At 40.1% G+C, this 24,155-nt stretch overlaps 1 protein-coding gene across 1 annotated transcript; it reads right to left on the bottom strand.

Moving 5' to 3' along the window:
- Positions 1–2,201: 2,201 nt before the first annotated feature.
- Positions 2,202–24,149, bottom strand: IFNGR1 (interferon gamma receptor 1). The gene is given in 8 exon segments (XM_036097857.2): positions 2,202–3,032; positions 3,035–3,556; positions 5,264–5,391; positions 9,344–9,533; positions 11,033–11,202; positions 12,725–12,888; positions 14,032–14,146; positions 23,968–24,149. Coding segments are annotated over 8 exon segments (1,407 nt in total). The 5' UTR covers positions 24,053–24,149; the 3' UTR covers positions 2,202–2,999.
- Positions 24,150–24,155: the final 6 nt, after the last annotated feature.

Raw genomic sequence — 24,155 nt, 5'->3', positions numbered from 1 at the left:
GCGAACGTTCTTATAGTTCACCTCAAAGAACAATTGTCGAGGAGAAACATGAGCAATAAGCATTGACCTAAAGTATTAAGGAGGACCTCGAAAGTTAAAATATGCCAGTATAAAGCTCGAATGATTAAAATAGTAGGATGTAGGGCCACCTGGCTGGCTCAGTCGGTAGAGCATGCAACTATTGATTTAGGATTCTAAGTTCGAGCCCCAGGTTGGGTGTAGAGATTACTTAAAGATAAAAATCTTTAAAAAAAAAGAAAGGAATAAAGAAAGAAAGATAGATAGATAAATAAATAATAGGATATAAATACAAGAAAAGACAGAATGGAAGTCCCAGAAGTACTGAGAATTTGGCATATGATACATGTGATATTTGAAATCAGCACAGAAGTTAGATGATTTAATAGTATTGGGATGGCTAATTTATTACGGAAAATATGAGTTGAATTGTGTCCTCCAAGAAGATATAAAGTCCTAATCCCTGGTGCCTATGAATGTGATCTTATTTGGAAATAGTGTCTTTGCAGATCCAATCAAATTAAGATGAAGTCATACTGAACTAGAGTAGGCTCCAATCCAATGACTAGTGTCTTTATAGAGACAAAGATTTGGACACGGAGACACACAGGACAGAATGCCATGTGACAAGAGGCAGCGGCTGGAATGACACAGCTAAAATTCAAGGAAAGCTGAGGGTTGCCAGTTACCACCAGAGGCTAGGAATAGGCAAGGAAGGATCCCTCTAGAGCTTTCCAATATAATCTAGCCCTGCCTCTGAATGGTGAGGGTGTACACTTCCATCGTTTTAAGCCGCTCAAGTTTGTGGTAATTTATTATGGCACCTCTAGAAACCAAAATAATAATAAAGCTGGATCCCTACCTTACTGCTTATACAAAAAGAAAAAACTAGAGGGATAAAAGAATTAAATGTAGAAATGAAATAAACAATGACCCCCAAATAACACAAGAAAATGTGGATAGAAGTTTGCATCTTCTAGGGAGTTTCTTTAAAATGGAAGGAAAAGATGAATAAATTTGACTTTATAAACATTAAAAAACAAAAAATAACATTTTAAACATCTGCAGGGTAAGAGGTAAGAAATTATAAAATAAATGTGTAATTCATGGCAGACAAAGGATACAGTCAAAAAAATAAATAAACAGCCCCCAAAGAAATGCACAAAGGACAAGATTAGGCACTTAAATATAAATACCTAATATATAAAACATGCTCAATTTCACTAATTTTTAAAGAAATGCAAACAGAAGTATTAAAATGGCTTACCTATACAACTGGTGGAAATTAAAACGACTGTTATCCTAATTAGCTAGGGCACAAAAACCATGTACTCTATTCACATGTGGCTGGAGTATCTATTATTAGCACAATCCTTTTGGAGAGGAGTAACTTGTCTATTTCAATTATTTTCATATTTTTGCTTTTTCCTTTTCTAACTTGTATGCTTTTGTCTTATTTTTTATAATTTTCATACAGTAGATTAAATTCTGAAAAGAATTTTTTTTTATGAAATATATATACTCATATATTAGTTAAAAAAGCCATGAAGACACTGTTTCCCAAATAAGTGAGTATACTAGTTTCACCAAATCTCACTAGTATTTACTACTACATTTTTTCCCCCACTAATAGAATAAAATAGCACCTCATTTTAATCTGTACTTTTAAGTGAAGGGAAATGTTTCTCCCTGGTTAACTTACTCATAGAAGTTGTATTTTTAAAAAAATTCTTTGGTCAATTAATTCATTTGAATCTTAAAATTACTATCCTCTTAGTAATTCCCAAGAATTCCTTGTGTAATATAGAAATTAACTCTTGGCTTGCCTCTCTTTGGGGACTCTCTCTTCACACCACATGCTTCTCAGGGCTCCCACCTACTCTAATGGCTTTGACCACTGTCTTTATGCTAGAGGACCCCTCAATCCTCAAGCTCTACAGAAAATCTGCTCTTTTTCCCCCTCCCCAAACAGCTTGGAACAGTGTTCTGTACACTGAGTGCTAAATATTAAAATACAGACATAAAAGGACCATTTTTAAAGATTACATTGTCTTTAGGACTGTTTTAAAGACTAGATATGAATAATTAGAAAATAATTCTATAGTCTCAATGCATGGAAACAGGCAAATGCATAAAAAATACTAGGTTAACAGCCTGAGTGCTTGAATGAATGAGTACAAAAATGAATTTTAAATATACTTTATTTACAAGTCTCTAAATGAAATGTTCCATGAAAAATATTTACATGTTTCTATTTACATATTCCTTATTAAGTCTATTGATTTGAATTAGATTTTAAATTCAATTTTGGAAAGCTTTCAGGATTTCTTCTGAAAGTGAGCATTTAAAAATACTATATATATAAAAAAAAAAAAATACTATATACATAGGGGCGCCTGAATGGCTCAGTCAGTTAAGCATCCAGCTCTTGATTTTGGCTCAGGTTATGGCTTCAGGATCATGAAATCAAGCCCCGCATCAAATTCCGTGCTGGGTGTGGAGCCTGCTTAAGATTCTCTCTCGCTCTCCCTCTGCCCCTCATTCCCCCACTCATGCTCTCATGCTCTATTAAAAAATATATAAATATATATGTATATATATATTTATATACTGTAGAGTTCCAAAAACAAATACCAAGCTGAGACACAGAAAAGAAAAAAAGTCTATTCTAGGTCTTGGAAGTGATTAGAAAGGACCCTGGGGTATCTCACCTACTATCATAAGAAGCAGGATTCTTAAAAGAGTTTTCACTGTTAACTAACAGCCCACCTAGACGGAAAATTTCAAAAGCCTTTGCAGTTTTCAGACCAAATGTCACAGTGCCAAGGAGCCTCTTGGCAATTTATGTAAACCTAGATACTCTTACTTGGTTAATATCGACACAGACACAATTTCTGAAAGAATGATCCTTTCGTGAAATCAAAGCGGAAAACCTGTTTGGGAAAAGCCGATCCTTCAAAGTTGGCATGTCTTCGTTGCCCTTAGGAAAACTCTTTGGAATCTGCCGTCAGTCTAGATAACCAATCAAGGATTCCTTAGCACTTTCGTCCACAAGCAGATCCACTAACACATGCGGCTTGTCGTAACCAAAGGAGGTGGTAGTGTTTCTCAGCACCATGCACTCCTGTCCTTCGGTCTTTATTTCGGTTTTATTATTTGGGGGAAATTCTGAGTCAGATAAGAAGCTGTCGGATTCCACAACGCCACTATCAGAACCATTTCTGGAGTGATAGGAGTTTAAGGTGACGACACAGGATTCAGACTGGTTACTATTTGGATGGACAGAATTCTCTCTCATTCCTGGGGTCAGAGGACTACCAGGAGCCACGTCAGAAGTATTTTCTTCAGTGGTCACCACTTCTATTTCACTGGAAACGTCTTCTCGGTGTTCCGTTTTTCCTAGGTTGTCTTCAGTGGGCGTACCAAGTGTTGCTGGAGACAACTGCTCATTTTCTGGGGCAATCGGTTGGTAGGTGATGGGTGATATACATTTTGATTCAGATTTTGTCTCTGAAGAGGCATTTTTTACCACAGATAGCTAAGGGAAGAGAAACCAATGATTAAAAATAATAAATTATTAAACTTAAGTGCACATCCTTAAGAAGACATGGTCCAAGGGTAATGGACAATGAAATATACCACTAAATGGCAGATTTATGGTAACAATATAATAGCACCTGGTGGTTGCCTCTTCTTGCTTTTTAATGAAAATATACTATATTAAGTGCAAGTGTTTTTAGGATTTTTAAAAAGTCATCCCCCATCTAATTAGTATGTGTTGCTTTTTCTCCATTACCTCCACACGTATGCACGTTACATTTGTAACGGGAGTATACCTACTTATATAATATTTTCACCATTCGCCTTCATAATTATAATTTTTATTAGAATTTTCACTGCCTCATATAATTTCTTTATACTGATGATTAAAGTAATTTCTCCAACAGTACATTTTGAAGTCTTTCAAATTTTTACTATATATAGAACATGTTGAAGTGAGTATCTTTTTACTTATGAAGATTTTTTTTTAAAGAATAAATTCTTAAAAGTAAAATTACTAAGTCACAGGCTGTGGCTTTATTTACGGCACTACTACACTCTATACCCATTAAATGCTTCCCTTCCCGCCAGGGCTGTATTACTTTTACCAGTATACACCAGTTTTACTACTACCGGTACTACTGGATATTCAGGTTTATTTTTCCTTCTCTAGTAGGTATAAAGTTGCATACTGCAAGGCTGCTTTGTGCTTGCTTACTTATCCTTAATTAGTAAGGACAAATACTATACTTCATACATGAATTATCTACTACTGATAGTTTTTATTCACTTCACCAAAGGTAGTGTTTTCAAAACAAATTGAAATGTGTCCTTTGCATGTTATAGATATTATTCCTATCCTATTTCATTCAAACAATTACCATCCTGTTAGCTGTATATGTTCTTTTCATCATACAAAGGCTTTTAAATGTTGACATTAAAAGGTCAAATTGCTGGGGCGCCTGCATGACTCAGTCAGTTAAGCATCCGACTCTTGATTTTGGCTCAGGTCATGATCGTGGGGTCCTGGGATCGAGCCCAGCATCAGGTTCCGTGCTCAGCGGGGAATCTGCTTGAGGATTTCTCTCCCTCTCCCTCTGCTCCTCCCCCTGCTTATGCTGTCTCTCTCTCTCTCCCTCTCTCAAATAAATAAATAAATCTTTTTAAAAAAATGCCAAATTTCTGGTCTCACTTGTGGCCATCTTTCCTTCTACGCTCCAACCATAATGGTGTTTCTGTATTTTAGGATTTTCAAAAGCCATGCTTTCTTGATGCTGGGCTTTAGCACATACTGTCCCTTAGTACCTGGATAAACTCCTGTCTGCCCTCTAGACGCTCAAACATCACTGCCTCTGGAAAGGCCACAATGAAGCCCCATCCCCCAAAGGTGGACAAAGTCCTCATTGGCATGGATGTAAACCTCTGTGTTTGAACATTGTACACCCACTGAATACTTTTCTTCTCCCACTAAACTTTAAGCTCCTTAACAGACTTATCCAATTATGCTCTTGTTTCGTGCATAAAAAAGTACACGATGTGTAGTAAAAATTATGTGGTTTTGGATGTGTGGTAGATTGAGTGATTTAGGATAGGTGACATGCTGATGAACATCATTCTACCTAAAAAAAATTTAAGAAAATTATCAAAAAGGTCCAAATAAACACTTTAGTGTATATAATTAAAGAAAAATATTTAAATATGTTACCAAGGACTTGGGTAACATGATGCTCTCCTTCTTACACGGATTCATCTTCTTAGTGTAACAACAGACAAATACCAGGATAAGTACTAGAAAAAGTAGGAGAACAGCAACAATTGGAATCCAAACAGAATCTAAAAAAAAGGGAAAAATCGCAAGTTAGAATTAAGATGGAAATACTGCTATATCCATGAAATAGCATGAAGTCTTTAACAGATTTGCTCACTGGGTAATTAGTATGATCAGGGTTGCAAAGAACACTTGCCACAGAAGTTGGGCAAGATGAAAAGAGCTTAGGTACACCTGTCCTAGACACTAAAAGGGCTCTTCCCAGCTCTGCCATTCTCTACCTTCTGCACCTATCCCTCCGTGATACAAAGTGGCTAAAACAGACTTTCATAACAATTTCCTTAAAACCCCCAACATAGGGTGCTTCCAGGGTTGCACTTTCCTCTCCGTTAAAAAGGCAAAAGAAAATTTTAAAAAATCCACCCCTTCAGAAATAAATTCTGACAATGACTATAACTCTTAAAATAGTTTAATCCCACTCCTCAGGATTTTGTTCCATTTTATATTTATTTGAAGATTGCAAATACTTGTGAAGATACACAGACAGACACACAGCACGTACGGACAGGAAAGCTGCACAGCAGTTAGGTGCCCTTAAATGCAAACCAGACATTATAACTTAAAATAAGAAAGATCTGTTTCAGAGCACATACATCTATCATCACTATTGTGTATTTCGCTCTAATGCTGCTTTTTATTTTCAAAGCACAATCTTCAGTATTCTATTTTCACAGTCCTCTCTTCTAAATTAACACTACTCTACGTATCATGGTGGTGTTTGGCCTCTTTACTGGCATTTTATTACCTTTAATTTCTATTCCAAAGTTACTTTTTTGGAATAGTCACTCTGGAAATGACGACTAAATGAACACGTGTATAACACCTATTACAGGATATGGAAAAAATGAAGTTATTACAACAGCAAAGATAAAATCACTCCCTAACTGAGGCCAGCACTGTTTATTTTTATTTTTTTTAATTTTATTATGTTATGTTAGTCACCATACATCATTGGTTTTTGATGTGGTGATCCACGATCCATTGTTTGCGTATAACACCCAGTGCTCCATGCAGAACGTGCCCTCCTTAATACCCATCACCAGGCTAACCCATCCCCCTATCCCCCTCCCCTCTAGAACCCTCAGTTTGTTTCTCAGAGTCCATAGTCTCTCATGGTTCATCTTTCCCTCCAATTCCCCCCCCAATTTTTCCCTTCCTTCTCCTAATGTCCTCCATTCTATTCCTTATGTTCCACAAATAAGTGAAACCATATGATAATTGACTTTCTCTGCTTGACTTATTTCACTTAGCATAATCTCCTCCAGTCCCAAGATATGGACCCTCAACTCTATGGTCAAATAATCTTTGACAAAGCAGGAAAAAAGACAGTCTCTTCAATGAATGGTGCTGGGAAAATTGGACAGCCACATGAAGAAGAATGAAACTCGACCATTCTCTAACACCATTCACAAAGATAAACTCAAAGTGGATGAAAGACCTCAATGTGAGACAGGAATCCATCAAAATCCTAGAGGAGAACATAGGCAGTAACCTCTTTGACATCGGCCACAGCAACTTCTTTCAAGACACATTTCCAAAAGCTAGTGAAACAAAAGCAAAACTGAACTTCTGGGACTTCATCAATATAAAAAGCTTCTGCACAGCAAAGGAAACAGTCAACAAAACAAAGAGGCAACCCACAGAATGGGAGAAGATATTTGCAAATGACACTACAGATAAAAGGCTGGTATCCAAGATCTGTAAAGAACTTCTCAAACTCAACACCCAAGAAACAAATAATCAAGTCAAAAAGTGGGCAGAAGATATGAAAAGACACTTCTCTGAAGAAGACATACAAATGGCTAACAGACACATGAAAAAATGTTCATCATCATTAGCGATCAGGGAAATCCAAATCAAAACCACACTGAGATACCACCTTACACCAGTTAGAATGGCCAAAATGGACAGGGAGAGAAACAACAAATGTTGGAGAGGTTGTGGAGAAAGGGGAACCCTCTTACACTGTTGGTGGGAATGCAAGTTGGTACAGCCACTTTGGAAAACAGTGTGGAGGTTCCTCAAAAATTTAAAAATAGAGCTACCCTATGGCCCAGCAATTGCACTACTGGGTATTTACCCCAAAGACACAGATGTAGTGGAAAAAAGGGCCATATGCACCCCAACGTTCATAGCAGCAATGTCCGCAACAGCACTGTGTTTAGAACAGGGCACAGGTGGGCAGGGAATACTGCTTCTGGGCCACAGTGCTGCCACCATGTGGCCACAGTACCTGCCCAGTTTATAATTCAGACTTTAAAAAAAAAAATAAATCTGAGGCATTTGCATTATTTCAAATTTTGTGTATTAATTAGGATTTTATTTTTTCAAAATAACACAATGCAAGTTGGCATAATGGGATATTGGCATAATAATGGCATAAAAATGGCATAATAATGCACTGCATTATTTTAAGTCACACACTACTTGAAACCCTCGTTATAATAGCCTAAAAGTTATTAAGTTTCAGACATTTTGGTCTAATTCTTCAGCCTAGATTCCCGTTCCTCAAGAGGATATTTGTCGGGACGCCTGGGTGGCTCAGTCGGTTAGGCCTCTACCTATGGATCAGGTCATGATCCCAGGGCCCTGGGATGGAGTCCCGCATCGGGCTCCCTGCTCAGCGGGGGAGCCTGCTTCCCCCTCTGCCTGCCGCTCCCGCCCTGCTTGTGCTCTCTCTCTGACAAACAAATAAAATCTTTAAAAACAACAACAACAACAAAACAAAAAAGGGAGATATTTGTATCATAAAATTTTGGGGGGCGCCTGGGTGGTCCAGTCGGCTAAGTGTCCGACTCGTGGTTTTAGCTCAGGTTGTGATCTCAGGGTTGTGAGACAGAGCCTCACTTCAGGCTCCGTGCTCAGCGTGGAGTCGGCTTGAGATTCTCTCTCCCTCTGCCCCTCCCACTTGTGCTCTCTTCTCTCTAAAATAAATAAATCTTTAAAATAAATAAAAAATATATTCTAAAAACAGCCTCATAATTGGAAAAGATATATATACACAGTTATCAAAGCATGTTATCATAGAGAAAGTCATAAATAATCTGGAAGTCCCAAATTGGGAAACATTAAACAGAATACAAATTCTACATGATGAAACAGTCTACAGAGATTAAAAAATAATATTAATAAAGTATATGAATTAAAATGTAAAGATATTTATAATACATACTTAAAGCAGTACATAAAATTTTATGTACTATACAATACGATTGTGGCTATATAGAAAAAGAGAATGGGATGAGGAAAAAAACCCCAAACTGTAACTAAGTATTTGGATGACAGAACTACAGATAATTTTGATGTCTTTTGGCTTTTTATATTTTATAAATTATCTATAATTAACATTTAAATTTTGTAAGTGCAGAGAACAGGCCAAATTTTTGTTAAGGTACCTGCCACTTGAGAATATCAGTTCTAAAGTTCTATCATATGTATCCCCCCCTACACACACAAAGAAAAGAAAGTGAAACAAAATTATTTTTAAGTGTTATAAAAATAACCCATAACCTATCAACATTTATTTTGGATACTAATTTTCAGTGTTTGTCCAGTTCATGTCACACATGCCAATGAATATTTCTGCTATTCAATTTTTAAACTTACCATCCCCACAGAGAACATTCTAATGGATACACAACATCTTACTATAAGGAAATAATAAACTGCTTTATATCACTACGTGTAATCCTGAAATGCAGACATTTAGGCATAGCGTTTTAGGTATTATGTTTTCTTTCTTCCCTGGGTTAAAAGATCATCACACAGCTTTCCAAATCGGTTGTTTTAGATCTCTTAATACCTGAGAAATGAGCTTATTTTTACCTTTGGACTTCTCTGAGAAATGGAACCACTTAATATTTTTAAAAGAACAGGGATTTACTGAAACTGCCTCTTTTCAATTACCCTATTTCAGTTATCCCTCCCTGTATTTAGGAAAAAACAGCAGAAACTTGCCTTCCATGCGGTTATCATCAGAAGTGGTAATACAAAGTTCTTTGGACATCTCAGTTTTAACAGACCAATCTTTTGATTCCCCTTCTGCTGAAATACAGTAGTCAGAATTCAGGGAGGACACCGGGATAACAAGGTGGCACTGAGTCTCATTGCAATCATTTTCATTCTCTACTTTCATTTTATACGTGGTCTGTATGGGGAAAACAACAACAACATTGAAAATGCATTTTAGCATCCATCCAACCAGCCAAAGGACATGCGTCGCCTGTGCCACGGAGCCCCTGAACACACGAAGGTAGGACAGTGGTGCCAGACCTCCAGCAATGTCCCCCAGAGCAGAAAGAAATGTGAGCCACGAGTCCTGCGAAGGGACTATTACACGGAACCAGGAATGATCGAACCACAGAGGTGCCAACAGTGGATGGTGTGAGAAGAGAACTCAAAGTGGAGATGAAATGCCAGCGGAATACTGAAGAATGAGCAGAAAGTTGCCCAAGTAGAGAAGGTGGAGAGGGTGTTCTGGGAAACAGCACGGCACCTTCAGGGAACGAAGAACTAAAAGCAGTTCACCGCTGCACAAATAAAACTTAGGTTGGAAAGAAGAGGGAGACAGGAAGCTGGAAAGGACACAAGCGGCCAAATCACGAAGGCCTGGGAGGCCACGCCGTGAAAGGGGATTTAGATATTATTTTGTAGCTCATAGGGATTTGTGAAGGGATTTTAAGGAGTGAAGGAAGAAGGTTAGATGTGCACTTCAGAAGGACAACTCCACTAAGCATCCAGAGTGATGTTTTAAAATCTAAGTCAGATGCTACTCTTCCTGCTAAAATCGTTCCAGAGACGTAACGCCTTCATGAGAGTAACGTCAAATCTCTCCTGTGCCCCAAGAGATGTGGCCCCCCGTGACCTCTGACCTCATCTGCGCCTGCACTCTGCCCAGTGTGCTTCTGCCAGATTCTTTGTCTGAAACACTCTCCCCATCCAGATCCATGAAGGTCACCTCCTGCCCTCCTCCAGACCTGGTCCAGTAACACCTTCCCTGCTCTGACCACCCTACTGAAGATCACTACTGCCCCCAACCCCGCTGCCCACGCCCCCTCCCTGCTCTGTTTTGCTCCATCCACGAAGCACCGGAGCGGGGTCTGTACTGTTCACTGCTACCTGCTGGTGCCAGGAACACACAGAGCACGCGCCTGACAAATACGATTAAATAAAGCAATGGTGGCGCTGTGGAGAACGGATGGACCAGAATCATTCCAATCCAAGTGTGGTCTGCACACCAGTGCAGAATGTAAGTATATCCCCACAGCAGAACCGCTAACTTTCTCTTTCAAAAACAAGGATTCCAATCATAGCTTCCTATTATTTTACACCACTACCCATGAGGAAGAAAAGATTGAAATGATCTTTGTCTTACCAGTGGAGAAATAGGAATAAACAGGTTTAAAATCCTAAAATAGGGCCATGCTGTTAAATGAGGCCAAGACAAAACTTAAATGTATTCACCTGCCCAGCATTAGTGATTAACTCCAATCCCAACTCCCCTCAACAACATTTATTTATAGGCAAAATCTATGATCCATAAGTCCTGCCTGAGTGTTCATAAGCATTGTATTTTCATTACACTACATATAGAGAAAACTTATGCTAGCAACAGAAAAACAGAACGAAGGAAATAGAAACACCGACCTTACTTCCATTTATTCTCAAATCCACCGTGTACATGAATATGTGACAATTATTTTCATCATAGATGGGTACTGGCTCTCTTCCACTTATATTAGTTAAAGGGTGAAATATGTCAATGATGATTTGGTTTTCCATCTTTCTGATACCCACTGCAGGTGGTCCGATGTTCCCTGGGAGGGGGGGAAGGGGAGAAGGGACCCAAAAGAAGCAGAATTAGTACTGCCCCTGGAAATTTATAGCACGTTCCAGAAAACTTCCAAAATCAATCCATCAACGTACTCGCTTGGTTGTTCTAAAGCAGAACCGTGTTTAAACCATTCCACAAAGATCTAGACGATATTCTAAATGTCCTTAATAAAGAAATATTAAATTAATCTCAAGCAGGAAGTATTTTTATCTAAACTCCTCTTTAACAGCTTCAATGCACTTCTCGTGCTAAAGGTAAACAGTTGGGTCACGAATCCTGTTAAAAAACGTTGACCTAACAGAAGCTCTCTTAAGTAATTCTTCCTTTTTCTGTGGGTCTGCAGATTAGAAAGAAAACCTATTCTCTAAAAAATGTTTCAGAAAAGGCATTTTAGTTACTTTTGAACACTCACTGAAACTCTCTGTATCGCCAATACCAATGGATGTCTGGCATGAAGGAAGGCTCTGAGGAAAGTTTGCCAAATACAATGAATTTTTATGGTGCAAATCAAAACTAGACATTCATTCAACAAATATTTATTATGTGTCACCGATGCTCGAGACTTTGTTGGTGAGCCATTTACCTACTCTTCACGTATTTATTGCACACTTACTATGTGCCAGTCAGGTCTATGTTTATTTGCTAATTTATCCTCAGGGCCTGGTATACTTTCTAGCACACAGGATGCCCGTGATAAATCTGTATGGGAACAATCTGATATATAGCTGGTATAGTTAACAGATGACAGGCATGGACTCGGGGACATAAAATTATTTCAAGCCAAGTAGAGGAAGGGCCTGTAAGTAGGCACAATCCGAAAAGCAGGAGCAGAAGCAAGGCCGTGGTGGCTGAAACCAAGCGTGGAGGCTGAACAAGGAAGGAAGTGAAGGTGGAGGGCAAGGCACAAGGCCGAGAACACGAGGGAGGAGTCAAGTGACTAATTGCTTCTTTACCCACGAGTGAGGGTGTGAGAGCTACAGGGTAGGATTTCAGTTAGAGAAGGGGGATTGGCAATGAAGATTTTGGAGCTTGAGGTGATAACTAAGATCAGGTATACCACAGGAATGCGCTGCTGGCAGGAGAAAGGGCTAAAAAAAATCACTGGGGTTGAGGAGATTCTAGAAATCTAAAATTAGTTAATGTATTAAGTTGGTATATAAAATTCCCAGAGGCCTTGGGGACGAGGCACAGGGTGGAAGAGGGAGAGCTGTCCTCAGTGAGTGTAACTCAGCAGGGAGTGTTGCGAGGAGAGCGGGGAGAAGGCCACCACAGAGTCCACCTGGGCAGCACTGATCCGTGCTTGCGGGGAGTGGAACTGTAATGGTCTAGAAGTGGCAAAGTGATGGGGTACCTCTTAGCCCTATTTTGTGGGGCTTGGGGAAAGAGGAAGAAATGCCTTTGGCATTGTGATAACTCTTAGCAAGTGCTAATAAAAGCAAATACGTACAGAAGACATGGGTAAGTATTTTCAAAGTTAACATTTCAAATTTAAAAGTTCTACTCACCTTGTTTACATAAAATAAATTCTTTTGACTCTACATAGGCTGATTCTTTTTGTCCAAGCCTAGCTTTAATTCTGGCCCAGAGAGAAAGCGATGGATCATTGATTACAGAGAAGATATTACAGTAATGATGAGAAGTATTGCAGGCATCGATCCATATCGCTTCCCTAAAACAAAGAGGGATAAAGAAGCACAACCGTAACTTTTACTGTTAATATATAAACTTGATCATCTCTGTCTCTGCTTTGCTTTTCATTTACAGCATGGAGCTGGGAGAAAGAGCTGAACAAGAATAGGATGGAGAAGCCAGACAAAGTAGGAAGTCCTAACTCTGGTTAGAAGTACTATAAATTCCTTTACAATAAAGAGGCTCAATTCAAAATACAACACCTGAACAAAGTACATTCCACATACGATTTTTAAAAATCTGATCTTTAAATAACTCTAGATTCTATTAACATAAATAATCATTACTTGACTGCAGAATCTAACGCATTACAAAGACTCCTGACATTTGTCGAAAATTTTTTTGAAATTTTTATCTTTCTATTCAACAATACATTCACTATGGAAAGTAAGAGGACATCATTATTTTTTTTTAAGATTTTATTTAGTTATGAGGGAGAGAGAGAGAGAAAGAGAGAGAGTGTGAGTGTAGGAACAGTAGAAGAAGGACAAGCAAACTCCATGCTGAGAGTAGAGCCCAACGTGGGGCTGGATCCCAGGACCCCGAGACCACGACCTGAGCTGAAACCAAGAGTTGGATGCCCAACCAACTGAGCCATCCAGGCGCTCCGACATCATTACTTTTAATACAGAACTGTAAGTTTTATTTGTCATGCCTTTCAAAAATCTCTAATTCCTGGTGTGCCTGGGTGGCTCAGTCGGTTCAGTGTCTGACTCTTGATTTGGGGGCAGGTCATGATCTCAGGGTCCTGGGACTGAGTCCCATGTTGAGCTCCCTGCTCAGCGGGGAGTCTGCTGGAGGAATCTCTCTCTCTCTCTCTCCCCCTCCCTGCCCCCTAATAGCATGCACACACGCTCATTCCCTCTCTCTCAAATAAATAAATCTTTTAAAAGGTCTTGAAAGTTAGACTCCTCTACTTCAATTTTGACGGGAAGAAGAACTAAGAGGCAGGAAGTACTCTGAAAATAAATAATTTGCATCCTTAGCACTTCTGGAAGTCTACAAGCAGTTTAAGAAGTTCTGCCACATGGGAAAGAAAGACGATGGGAAAAAACACAAAGTTATGGAAAGTACAGAGACCTAGACAAAAACAGAATAAAAAAGATGAGAGAGTAACACTTACCCATAGTTCTTTACCTGTACAGTAAAAACAGGGGTCTGTGGCATGGTTGGGTAGTCCCAAAATACGACAGTATTAAAGTTATAGGCCTCAAATTTAATATTGGTTGGTATCGGCACTGTAAGAGATTCAAAAAGTAAAATGGACAATTGTAAGAAACTCATATTAATATTAGAAAACTTTATAAGGAGCCTAGTTAGCCAAATATGTATTTTGAAGTAGAATTCACCAGGACAAATACCATAATTATTTAAATTGAGATTTATAAAAATTAATTTTATTGGAAAATGTATAGTGTTCTGACCCATTTTAAATTCCTGAAACAACATTGTAGTATGAGAGAAATACAAATATAGTAGAGGCAATCAATTCCTATTATGTTTTAGGGGTTTTTATAAATAAATTCGCTACCTGTTGTAATAATCATGCTCAATTCATTTAATCACTAGAATTTCCTGTATTTGATACCACAGATCGCCTTCAAAGGCTAGTGGAGAACTGGCTACCCCCTAGCGATGGTCAATTTCATTCTAAAATACCCTATAGGCTGGAAGCCCTCTGCCTGGTATCATCACACACCTCAGCACCTTTTCTGTAACACAGGAATAGAAGCCTAAGCCGACCACCTTGTCAGTTTCATTAACATTTTGCTCTCTGGAGTGTGCAGGGCTTTTTACAAAACACACTCAATATTCTTGCCTTTGCTCTTTTAAACCATTTCAGAAACCATCTACTGAGGGTGCCTGGGTGGCTCAGTTGTTAAGCGTCTGCCTTTGGCTCAGGTCATGATCCCAGGGTCCTGGGATCGAGTCCCACATCGGGCTCCCTGCTCAGTGGGAAGCCTGCTTCTCCCTCTCCCACTCCCCCTGCTTGTGTTCCTTCTCTCACTGTGTCTCTCTCTGTCAAATAAGTAAATAAATAAAATCTTAAAAAAAAAAAAAAGAAAACGTCTACTGAGCTGTGAGTCACACGAGAGAATGGGCAGAAGTCACTTTAACATCTTGTAACAGTTATTAAAAGTGGCCATTTACTCCCCCGCTTAGGGGCAAAGGCTGCTGTCCACCACCCCTTGGGAAACACTCACACACATACATCTCCATTTCTCCTTTTCTCTCTCTCTCCCTCCTTCTTTCCATCCCTTCCTTCCCTTGTTTATGAATGCACATGAAGATATAGAGTTGGCGATATGACCCCAACTTCAAGATTATTCAATCCTACCTATCTGAAAACCATTAAACGTAATTTACAATTACAATGAAAATAAATGAATGAATGGCAATGCGGTCAGGTACAGTGACTTGCAAACATATCATCAGCCTCAAAAACTCTGAGAGAGCCAAAAGCTGTGGGTTTTTTTTTTTAAGTTCCCCAGCACAGGGCACCTGGGTGGCTCAGTTGGTTAGGCATCCGGCTCTTGATTTAGGCTCAGGTCATGATCTCAGGGTCCTGGGATCGAGCCCCACATCTGGCTCTACGCTCTGTGCTCAGCGGGGAGTCTGCTTGAGATTCTCTTTCTCCCTTTGCACTTGTCCCTAGTGCTCTCTCTCTCTCTCAAATAAATATTTTAAAAAATATAAAAGTAAAAAAAATAAAAGTTCCCCAGCTGATAATGATGATTACTTGGGATTATATAAACTGGACTGCTCTAAGAAGAAAAACATTCCCTGGGTTGGAGATTAAGAAATGTGGGTTCTTTCCTGACTATACGATTAGTCATTTCAGATTTCCTAATCTGATATGTGAGGTGTTAATTTCACATACATACGGTATTTGCTTACTGTTGAAGGAAACACCTACTATATTTTCTCCCAAAGCAAAAACTCCAATATTCAAACCCAAACTGGTGCATTGCTTTAATTTACAATTATTTAACACTCGTATTATCTTTTTAAGGCAGAACACAGATTCAGAATTATTTAGGGAAAAAATATGAACTTGTGGACAATTAAATTCTACTGCCTTTTTCCTCCCTTTTCTGGTTACTTTTTTCCTTTGTATCAGTGGTTTTCAATAGGAAGCGATTTTTGTCTTGCAGGGGACATTTGGCACTGTCTAGAGACATTTTTGGTTCTCACAACTGGGTGATGGTGGTAGGCTGCTGCTGGCATCTCCAGAATAGAGGCCAAGGTTGCTAAGTATTCTAATAAATGCACAGGACAGCTCTCCACATTTTGGCAGCCCAAAATGCCAACAGCACTAAAGGTGAGGAACCCTGCTTCATATGTTCACGACTTTAGGAATTTTTTATTATTATTTAGGAGGAAAAACTGACTTAAAAACAGATTTTTTTTTTTTTTTGATAAACCAATATATTTCATAGCTTTTCCACATAGCTTTGGATACTGCCCGACTGTCTAACTTCTGTAACTACTTATCAAAGCAATGTGACAATTGGTGCCAAAAGGTTGAGATTATGAAGCTGGGAGGATGTCTCACAGATTCAAATGCTACATGCTTATAATATGCTCTTTCTGCAGCCAGTGATCAGACACCTACAAGTTTTCTATTTACTGTTCCTGAAATACTGCTGATAGCTGTTGGGACCTAGCATCTTTGGTTCTCTAAGCAATTTCCTTGCAGGTGAGCCAGAAACCACTGGTCTTGGCAGATTTAGCCCTGATTCTTCTCTTTTGGTTTTGGTAGAGTTCCCATAGCCTTACTTAGCAGGGTGTACTGAGGCTTCCTTCTTCTAGGTTTCTTTAGATATGTTTTCGTCTGTCTGCACCTCAACTTCATGAAACGACCTACTCTCAAACAGCTTATAGTCTGTGAGGAGGAAATACAAGGCACCACCCTCATCCCCCAGGTTCAAGTCAACATCAATATCAAATAACATTCACATAGGGGCACCTGGGTGGCTCAGTCAGTTAAGCATCTGACCTTCGGCTCAGGTCATGATCCCAAGGTCCTGGGATCAATCCCTATGGCCCCCTGCCCCATCCCCTGCTCATGCTTGCTTGCGTGTGTGTGCTCTCTCTCTCTCAGATAAAATCTTTAGTAAAAAATAATAATATTCACACAGATAAACATTATTTTCAACCAGATGAGAGGAACCTGATGCTAAGAAAACTCACAATGAATGCGAACTTCTCTCAAAAGCCATCTCTTAACTTTAGCATCTTTTGCCTCTCCAGAGGCTGAGAATTTTCAAACCTTCTGGTCCTAGTTCCTTTTTGTTTAACAGTCCTTCTCTTGGTTACTCTTTCTAGTCTTGAATTTTAACTACAAGAAGCAAGAAGAAACCACGTGGCACCTTCAGCACTGCTTGGCAACCTCCCGGGCTAGGTCTAGAAGCTCACCAGGCACATTTCCTACTCTTCCTGTTACCAAAGGCAACAGTGTTGCTAAACTTACTGCCTCTGGTAACAAGGACCTGCCTTCTTCCAGTTTCCAGTAATGAGGAGTTCTTCACTGCCTTTTAAGTCTCTTTAAAAAAAAAAATTATTCCCAAAAGGAATGACTTTTTAATTGTATAGACTCGGGCTGAGATTCCTGTATTTGAGGAAAAGGCATATAGAATATTAAATAAAGTGCATTTACATTTAAGAAGAGGTTACTGAATCATAGTTATAAAACCACAAAGTAGACGTGCACATTAGATTAGTTTTTAATGTGAATCAAATGATGTTTCCCATAATTTAAGTTAAAGCTTGACCTGGTTAGATTAGAACTAGGGCTTAAATCACAGCTTTCAAAGCAATCAAGACAGGTCGTGGGAGGAGGAGGTTTCAATGGATACTAACAGACTTTACCGTTCTATTAAAGGAGAAACTTTGAATATATACACCAAAGGATGTAGCCTGTGGTTTTACTACTACCAGAAGAGAAACCATGTGGTTATTACACATCTACCTTTGTCACTTTTTGCAAAACTCACATGATAAATAGACAGGAGTAATTTTCTACTGTTTCAGAATTTTGTGACCTAAAGTTTAAATTGTTTTATACTCAAATTAAAATAATTAAGGCTTACAGAAAACTTCCATCCAAAATAAATTTACCTATGTCAATAAAAATATGTGTAGAATAGCGAGAAAGGATTATCTGTGGAGTTTAAGGAAAGATCCTACTAGAGTATCTCATCAAATCAAATAATCTTACAGATTTCTCCATCTCTTGAAAATGATACAGATAGTTTTCTGTAACTCATGTTGTTTTGGAAATGAGTTCCGTTATTTGGTGCATGCTACCTAGAATAAACATTCACTTTTCAAATCTGCTTCTCAGAATGTCTCTAGAACAGCTGAGGCTTTAACAAAACCAAACACAGTAAAGAACAATCAGTTTTTTATAACACTCTACAATGCGGGGGGGTGGGGGGTGGGAAGGAGAGTTCTGGTTACAACCGTTTCCTCTTGATAAACTGGGAGAGACAGGATATGAAAAAAGAGCAAGGAAGAGGACAGAAAAACTGATGAAGATCAGTATGTGAGGTGAGGAAGCAAACCTCAGCCAGAAAGAACAGCTCTGTTGTAACTGCTGGTGAAGCAAGGAACTACAGACATCTCCAGATTTCCTCTGCATGGATGATGACCGGGGTACGGGCTGCCCCGTGTCCTCCATCCCATAACCACCAAGGGCACCTGTGCCTCTACTACAAAAGGGACAGCCACAGAAGTTCTTCCCCAATTTTAACATAATCGCCTACAAAGGCTGTATAAAAGATAGGTACATCTACCAGAGCAGAGCTCTGGGGTCTGCAGACACCATCCGACAATCTGCTTACCCACCTCTCTATGGGAAAGGACTAAGGATAAAAGGGGCCAGCAATCAAATTGTGTCAGGGCATTCTAAGCCATCTGACACTACAGCTCAAAAAGAAATGCTCCAAATTAAAGCATTCAGACCCTTTTGTGAATGAACAACTCAGAGAAAAGCTCTAACACCTTTCCCCTAGTGAAAGATGCAGGTAGGGCCATGGGTATGTTTACAAAGGTTTCTTCTTTCATTGCAAACTGAGAAATGGCATGAGAAATCCAGGGAGGAAAAGGGGGAAATACCAAACCAAGACTTCTGCAATTTTTTTTTCTGAATAGATTTATGATCACAATCTACACCTCCTGTAATGGTTTTATAGTGTTGATAAAATAGTTATTTTCTTAATGCCTTCCAAATTTTTCTCTTAGCAAGCAGCGGTGTCTTCTAGATTTAAGATGAATAAAGACATTTTGAGAATTCTTGTACATGTTTCAAATGTTCATACAAGTTTTTTCATTAAAACACTTCAATATTTTCCAGCTTTCAATCGTCCATCACTTTGTGAGATGAATACAAAAATCTATTTTCTACTTCTATTATTTTCTTATACCTTTAGAAGAGATTCAGAGCTAAGGGTTCAAATAATAAATTATCATAAATAATAAAATAGTAAATTATTACTTTCCATAAAGTAGTTCCTTAGCTGGGTCAAAACTGTTACTATGTCTGCAGTCTTCTCTTCTTCCTGTTTGTCTTCAGGATTTATTCTGATTTTATCACTCACTCTCTTAAGTTGTGGAGCCCAGAATATAACAGACATGAATGAAATATTTTCCTTCCTCTTTTTTTAAAGAGATGGACATATCAAATAGTGGCTTATGCTGAATTTGTAATTAACTAAAATCCCCCCAGATCTTTTACTCAAACCACCAAGTTAGAGCTTATCCAATAAACATCTGCTTAGCTACTTTCTGACCTAAAATGCAGGATTTTTATATGTGCTCCTATTTATTCAATTTTATCTAGTTGGGACCAGACCCACCTAGTCCCTGAGAGAAGTCATTTCTCAAGACTAATTCCCATTTGGACTAATTCACTCCAAGTTGAGAAATGGTTGAGAAATAGGAACCGAAAAACTAGAGTCTTTTTCAGTCTATGAAAAACAGGGGAAAGGTAGAAGAACAAGTTAGTTGCTGAATCTATTTTAAATTTCTCATACTGATTTGGATGAGTTTTTTTTTTTTTTTTTTTTTACTAAAGATGTTTTATTGAACCTTGGTCAGCCTGTAGATTAACCTGAGTCTTTTTTTGTTTTTGTTTTTGTTTTTTTGTTTTTTTAATTTTTTTATTGTTATGTTAGAGTTTTTTTTTTTAAAGGCACCACAATCTCTCATATACAACCACAACAATTTAATATTTTAAAATATATTTGTTAAAATAAGTAACAATGAACATCATTGAATGGTGATCACTAATGTGTAGATTAAACATTTACTACAAGACAAGCAATGTGCTCCATTGTTACGTAATGCCCCAACGAACCAACACAAACCATTCTAGGAGGGAGGTGATATTATTATACATATCTTTACCGATGAACGAACAAAGGCTTAGAGAAGCTATTTAAAGACTCGGCAGTCTATAAAGGTTTGTTGGTTTTAGTTAAGAAAAGCTACTTAGGCATCATTTTTGTGATAGTTCAACAAAATAAGAAAATGACCTCCATATATTAATAGGAATTGGAAATGATTATTTTCTGATGACTTCACAAGCATCTAATTCAAGTAGTTTTGCCTGATTTATTATACTATCACAATTATATGATGACCTCTTCAAAATCTGAACAATGCATTAAAGGAAATCATTTCTTTGGAATGGACATGACTGAAATGGCTATCGGAAAAGAGACTTTCTCCACTTTATCAGTGGACAAGGCAACTTGAGAGCCCCACGTCTATGTGAGAAAGTACAGTGTGCTCTTGAGTATTACTAATGCCCAGAGTGGAAGAGCAAACAGCAAGAAGGCAGACACTGCTTCACTTAAAAATATATATATATTGCTTTTATAGGTAAAACTGGATGAAAAGCGAAATATCCGATTATTAGACAGCACACATGGGTTTATTTTCCCTATCCATTCACTAAGAAATACTAACAAAAGCCCATCACTGTGGCACGATACATTCCCAACCACTCGGACTTTGCAGAGACTGACTATGTTCTCTTGCCTGCTTCCCTGTTCCCACCAGGTTCCCTCATCTAAGATGAATGATCAAGCACACAGTGAAAGCCAGCACTGTAAGAACTAACACACCGAGGGCCTAGTCGATGTCAGGCACTAGCGAGACAAGGAAGCCAGCCAAGGGCCAGAAGCAGGTTGTCCTTGAGGGTGTTCCCTCAAGGAGACTTTATACTTTAAACTAACTTTAAAAGCATAGGGAACACAACACAAGCTAGAGAAATACACTGAAAAGTCTAGACAAATGTATTGAAAATGCACTGAAAAAAGGCGGGGGGGGGGTCACTGGCACTTGTGTTCACAAAATGCTGGAGTACAAAAGGCCACAGTAGATGTTCCCATGGGAGCAGACAGGCACTACTCCCAGAGCTGGCTTCAAGGATGTGCAAACTGTGTAATCCCAAGAGGCCCCACATTGTTCTAGGTGTTGGCAATACAAACATTTCTGCTTTCAGGGATCAGGATTATGTAGCTAAGTTACTAAGCCCTAGGCACCGCTGTTGACTTATCACATCTCATTTTCACAACAGCCAGGATCTCCATTAATGGATGAGAAATCGGGGCACAAAGAGGTCTGCCCAGTTTGTACAGAGGTCACTGCTACTCAGTAGGGAGCCGGAAGCTGGGCTCCGGAGTCCAAGTTCTTGACCGCTCTGCAGACTGCCATTACCTAGAGCAAGTTAGTCATCTACAAGGCCAATTGCAGCACATTGTGGTAAGAACCTGGACTTCTGCACAGGCTGCTGGAAATCAAGCTAGGGGTACCTGGCTTAGGAGGACCCTGTCTGCACTCAGAAGGGCATGGCACATGGTTCTAATGCTCTACCTAAACTAGGAATCTGAGCCATCCTCTTCCCACACCCAGTCACTAACTCCTGCTGACTCTGCCTTTTAAATGTTCTTCAAACTGTCCTCTCTTCTGCATTTAAACTGCCATTTTCATTGACTCATCCCAACTTAAGCAGTTAACTTAACTGGCCTCCTTCCTTCGAGTCTACCCCCAAACTATTGTGTAAGATGAATGAATGGTCTTTCTAAATGGCCTAACCGATCCCGCATAAAATCATTTCTCCTCTTCAAATAATCCACTGACCACCCACCAAGCAGAGCAAGGTAGAGTGAACATCCTTACTTCGGTGGCCTAGCACCTGTACTTCCTTCAGGAATAGTTCTCTTCTGGAAACTCCCCTACCGCCACCTCCCGCAACATGGTCCTTCCCCAGCAAGCTGGTGCCTGACCCAGGGGTGCCAATCAGAGCCCTCTCCTGGGGTTTTGTTAGCATGGCGGAAGCTGCAAGATGCAAAGCCCAAAAGCTGTCCACATCCATGATTCCTGCCAAGTAGGAAAAGCTGTCCACACCCAGAGTCGGTAATAAGAAATAGTCTTTGCACTTTTGAGTGACTGGTTCAGCTTTCTGAGGCCCAGGTGGTATCTCTACCTTTCTAACTCTTGCTTGGATTCTCTAAGCCAATAAATCCCCCAATTTGCCTATATTGGCTAATGTTATGTTGCTGTCCTTTGCTGTTTGTTACACATGACAAGGCACTTCATTTACTGGGTTCCTACCTCTCTACCTATCTTATCTCCCCTTGTATCCTCACACACATATTCTACAATGAAACCCTGAGTATTCCACTAATTCAACATGCTGTTTCACACCTCTCCCTCTGCTCACACAAGTCTCTCTGTACCTCTAGCTCCAACTCTGGGGTTATTACCTTTCTCTGTGAAGTCCTTCCTGATTCCCCTGGTCATACCCAGGGACCTCTATCTTGCTTTTCCAGTAGCCTATGCGAAAGTCCAGGCTCTTATCACAATGTACTGCAATTGCCCTTGTAGATGACTAACTTGCTCTAGGTAATGGCAGTCTGCAGAGCGGTTAACCTGAACTTTGGAGCCCAACTGCAGGCTCCCTTACTGAGTAGCAATGACTGCTCTACGAACGGGGCAGACCTCCTTGTGCCTCGATTTCTCATCCATTAATGGAGATACCGGTTGTTGCGAAAATGAGATGTGATAAGTTAACAGCGGTGCCTAGGGCTTAGTAACTGTTAGCTATATAATCGTGATCCTTGAAAGCAGAAACTGAGTAACTACCATTTTTGTATTCTCAACATCTGGAACAATGTCTGTCCCAAGGAAAGACTAAGTATCTGTCTGCTTGCCTCTTAAAGAGCAAGCCAAAGGACAGGTGGATATGAATGCAGCACCCCTAACTGGAGCACACAGACGAAGTCATAATATAGACGTTCGGACCCAGATTTTGCCAAGGATGCAGAAGGCGGGGCCTCCCCGACCCCTGCCAGGCAACTGCTAACTGTGGATACTGAGCACTCAAGACGGAGGGGTTTCTGATGCTTTAGGTTTAACCCTCTTGCAGAAGAGATTCACGGATTTCACTGGGGCTCCTAATCACCATGACAACCGAGCTTTGGAAACCGTATTCCCTGCATTTATTTCCGGGGAAATCTCAGTGAGCAGGCGGAACTAACAAGCTCCGAGGAACTAAGCTAAGAGATGTAGAGCCTGACAAACCTGCTCCCGAGTGCACGCCGCACGGCTGCCAGACTTAGACGTAAGATGACCAATCCCTGCCACTTAAGGATTCTCATAATGGGGGGAGAACAACTTCTCTCTTAAGGATTTTGGGTTTACCCTAAAAATATTTAAGTCACGAGCGCTGGCCACACTGTCCAAATGCTGACCGAGAAACTCACTTAGTTAAAAATGAATTAAAAGAACTGGAAGACCGAGAGGCTGTTTTGTCGTTTCGGCAACAACGGAAGAGCCGAGAGAAAGGGAACTGAAGTCCGCTGACCGCGGACGCCAGGAGTGTCCTTCCCCGCGGCCGCCCACGCAGACGTCCCGCGGGCTCCGGGAACCCCGCGCTAGGTCCCGGGTCAACGAGGACGCGACGCCGCGGGGCCGTGCTTCCAGACCCGGGCGACTCCCTCCCCAGTCCCATCCCCAGCCGGCCGCCGCCCCCCTACGAGCGACGTACCCGAAGACAGCTCCAGATCCGCGGGGCTCATCTCAGCCCAGCTCCCCGCCTGCAAGACGAGGAGGAGCAGAAGTTGCAGAGCCATGCTGCCCGGGGTTGACTCAGGGTGCGGCCCTGAGAGAATGCGGGCGTCCAGCCTGGAGCCGGAGCCTCGCGTCACTTCCGGACCAGCGAACCAGCGCTCCAAG

The sequence above is a fragment of the Halichoerus grypus genome, chromosome 9 (assembly GCF_964656455.1).
Source record: "Halichoerus grypus chromosome 9, mHalGry1.hap1.1, whole genome shotgun sequence".
NCBI classification, from domain to species: domain Eukaryota; kingdom Metazoa; phylum Chordata; class Mammalia; order Carnivora; family Phocidae; genus Halichoerus; species Halichoerus grypus.
This window is presented reverse-complemented; position numbering and strand designations above follow the sequence as displayed.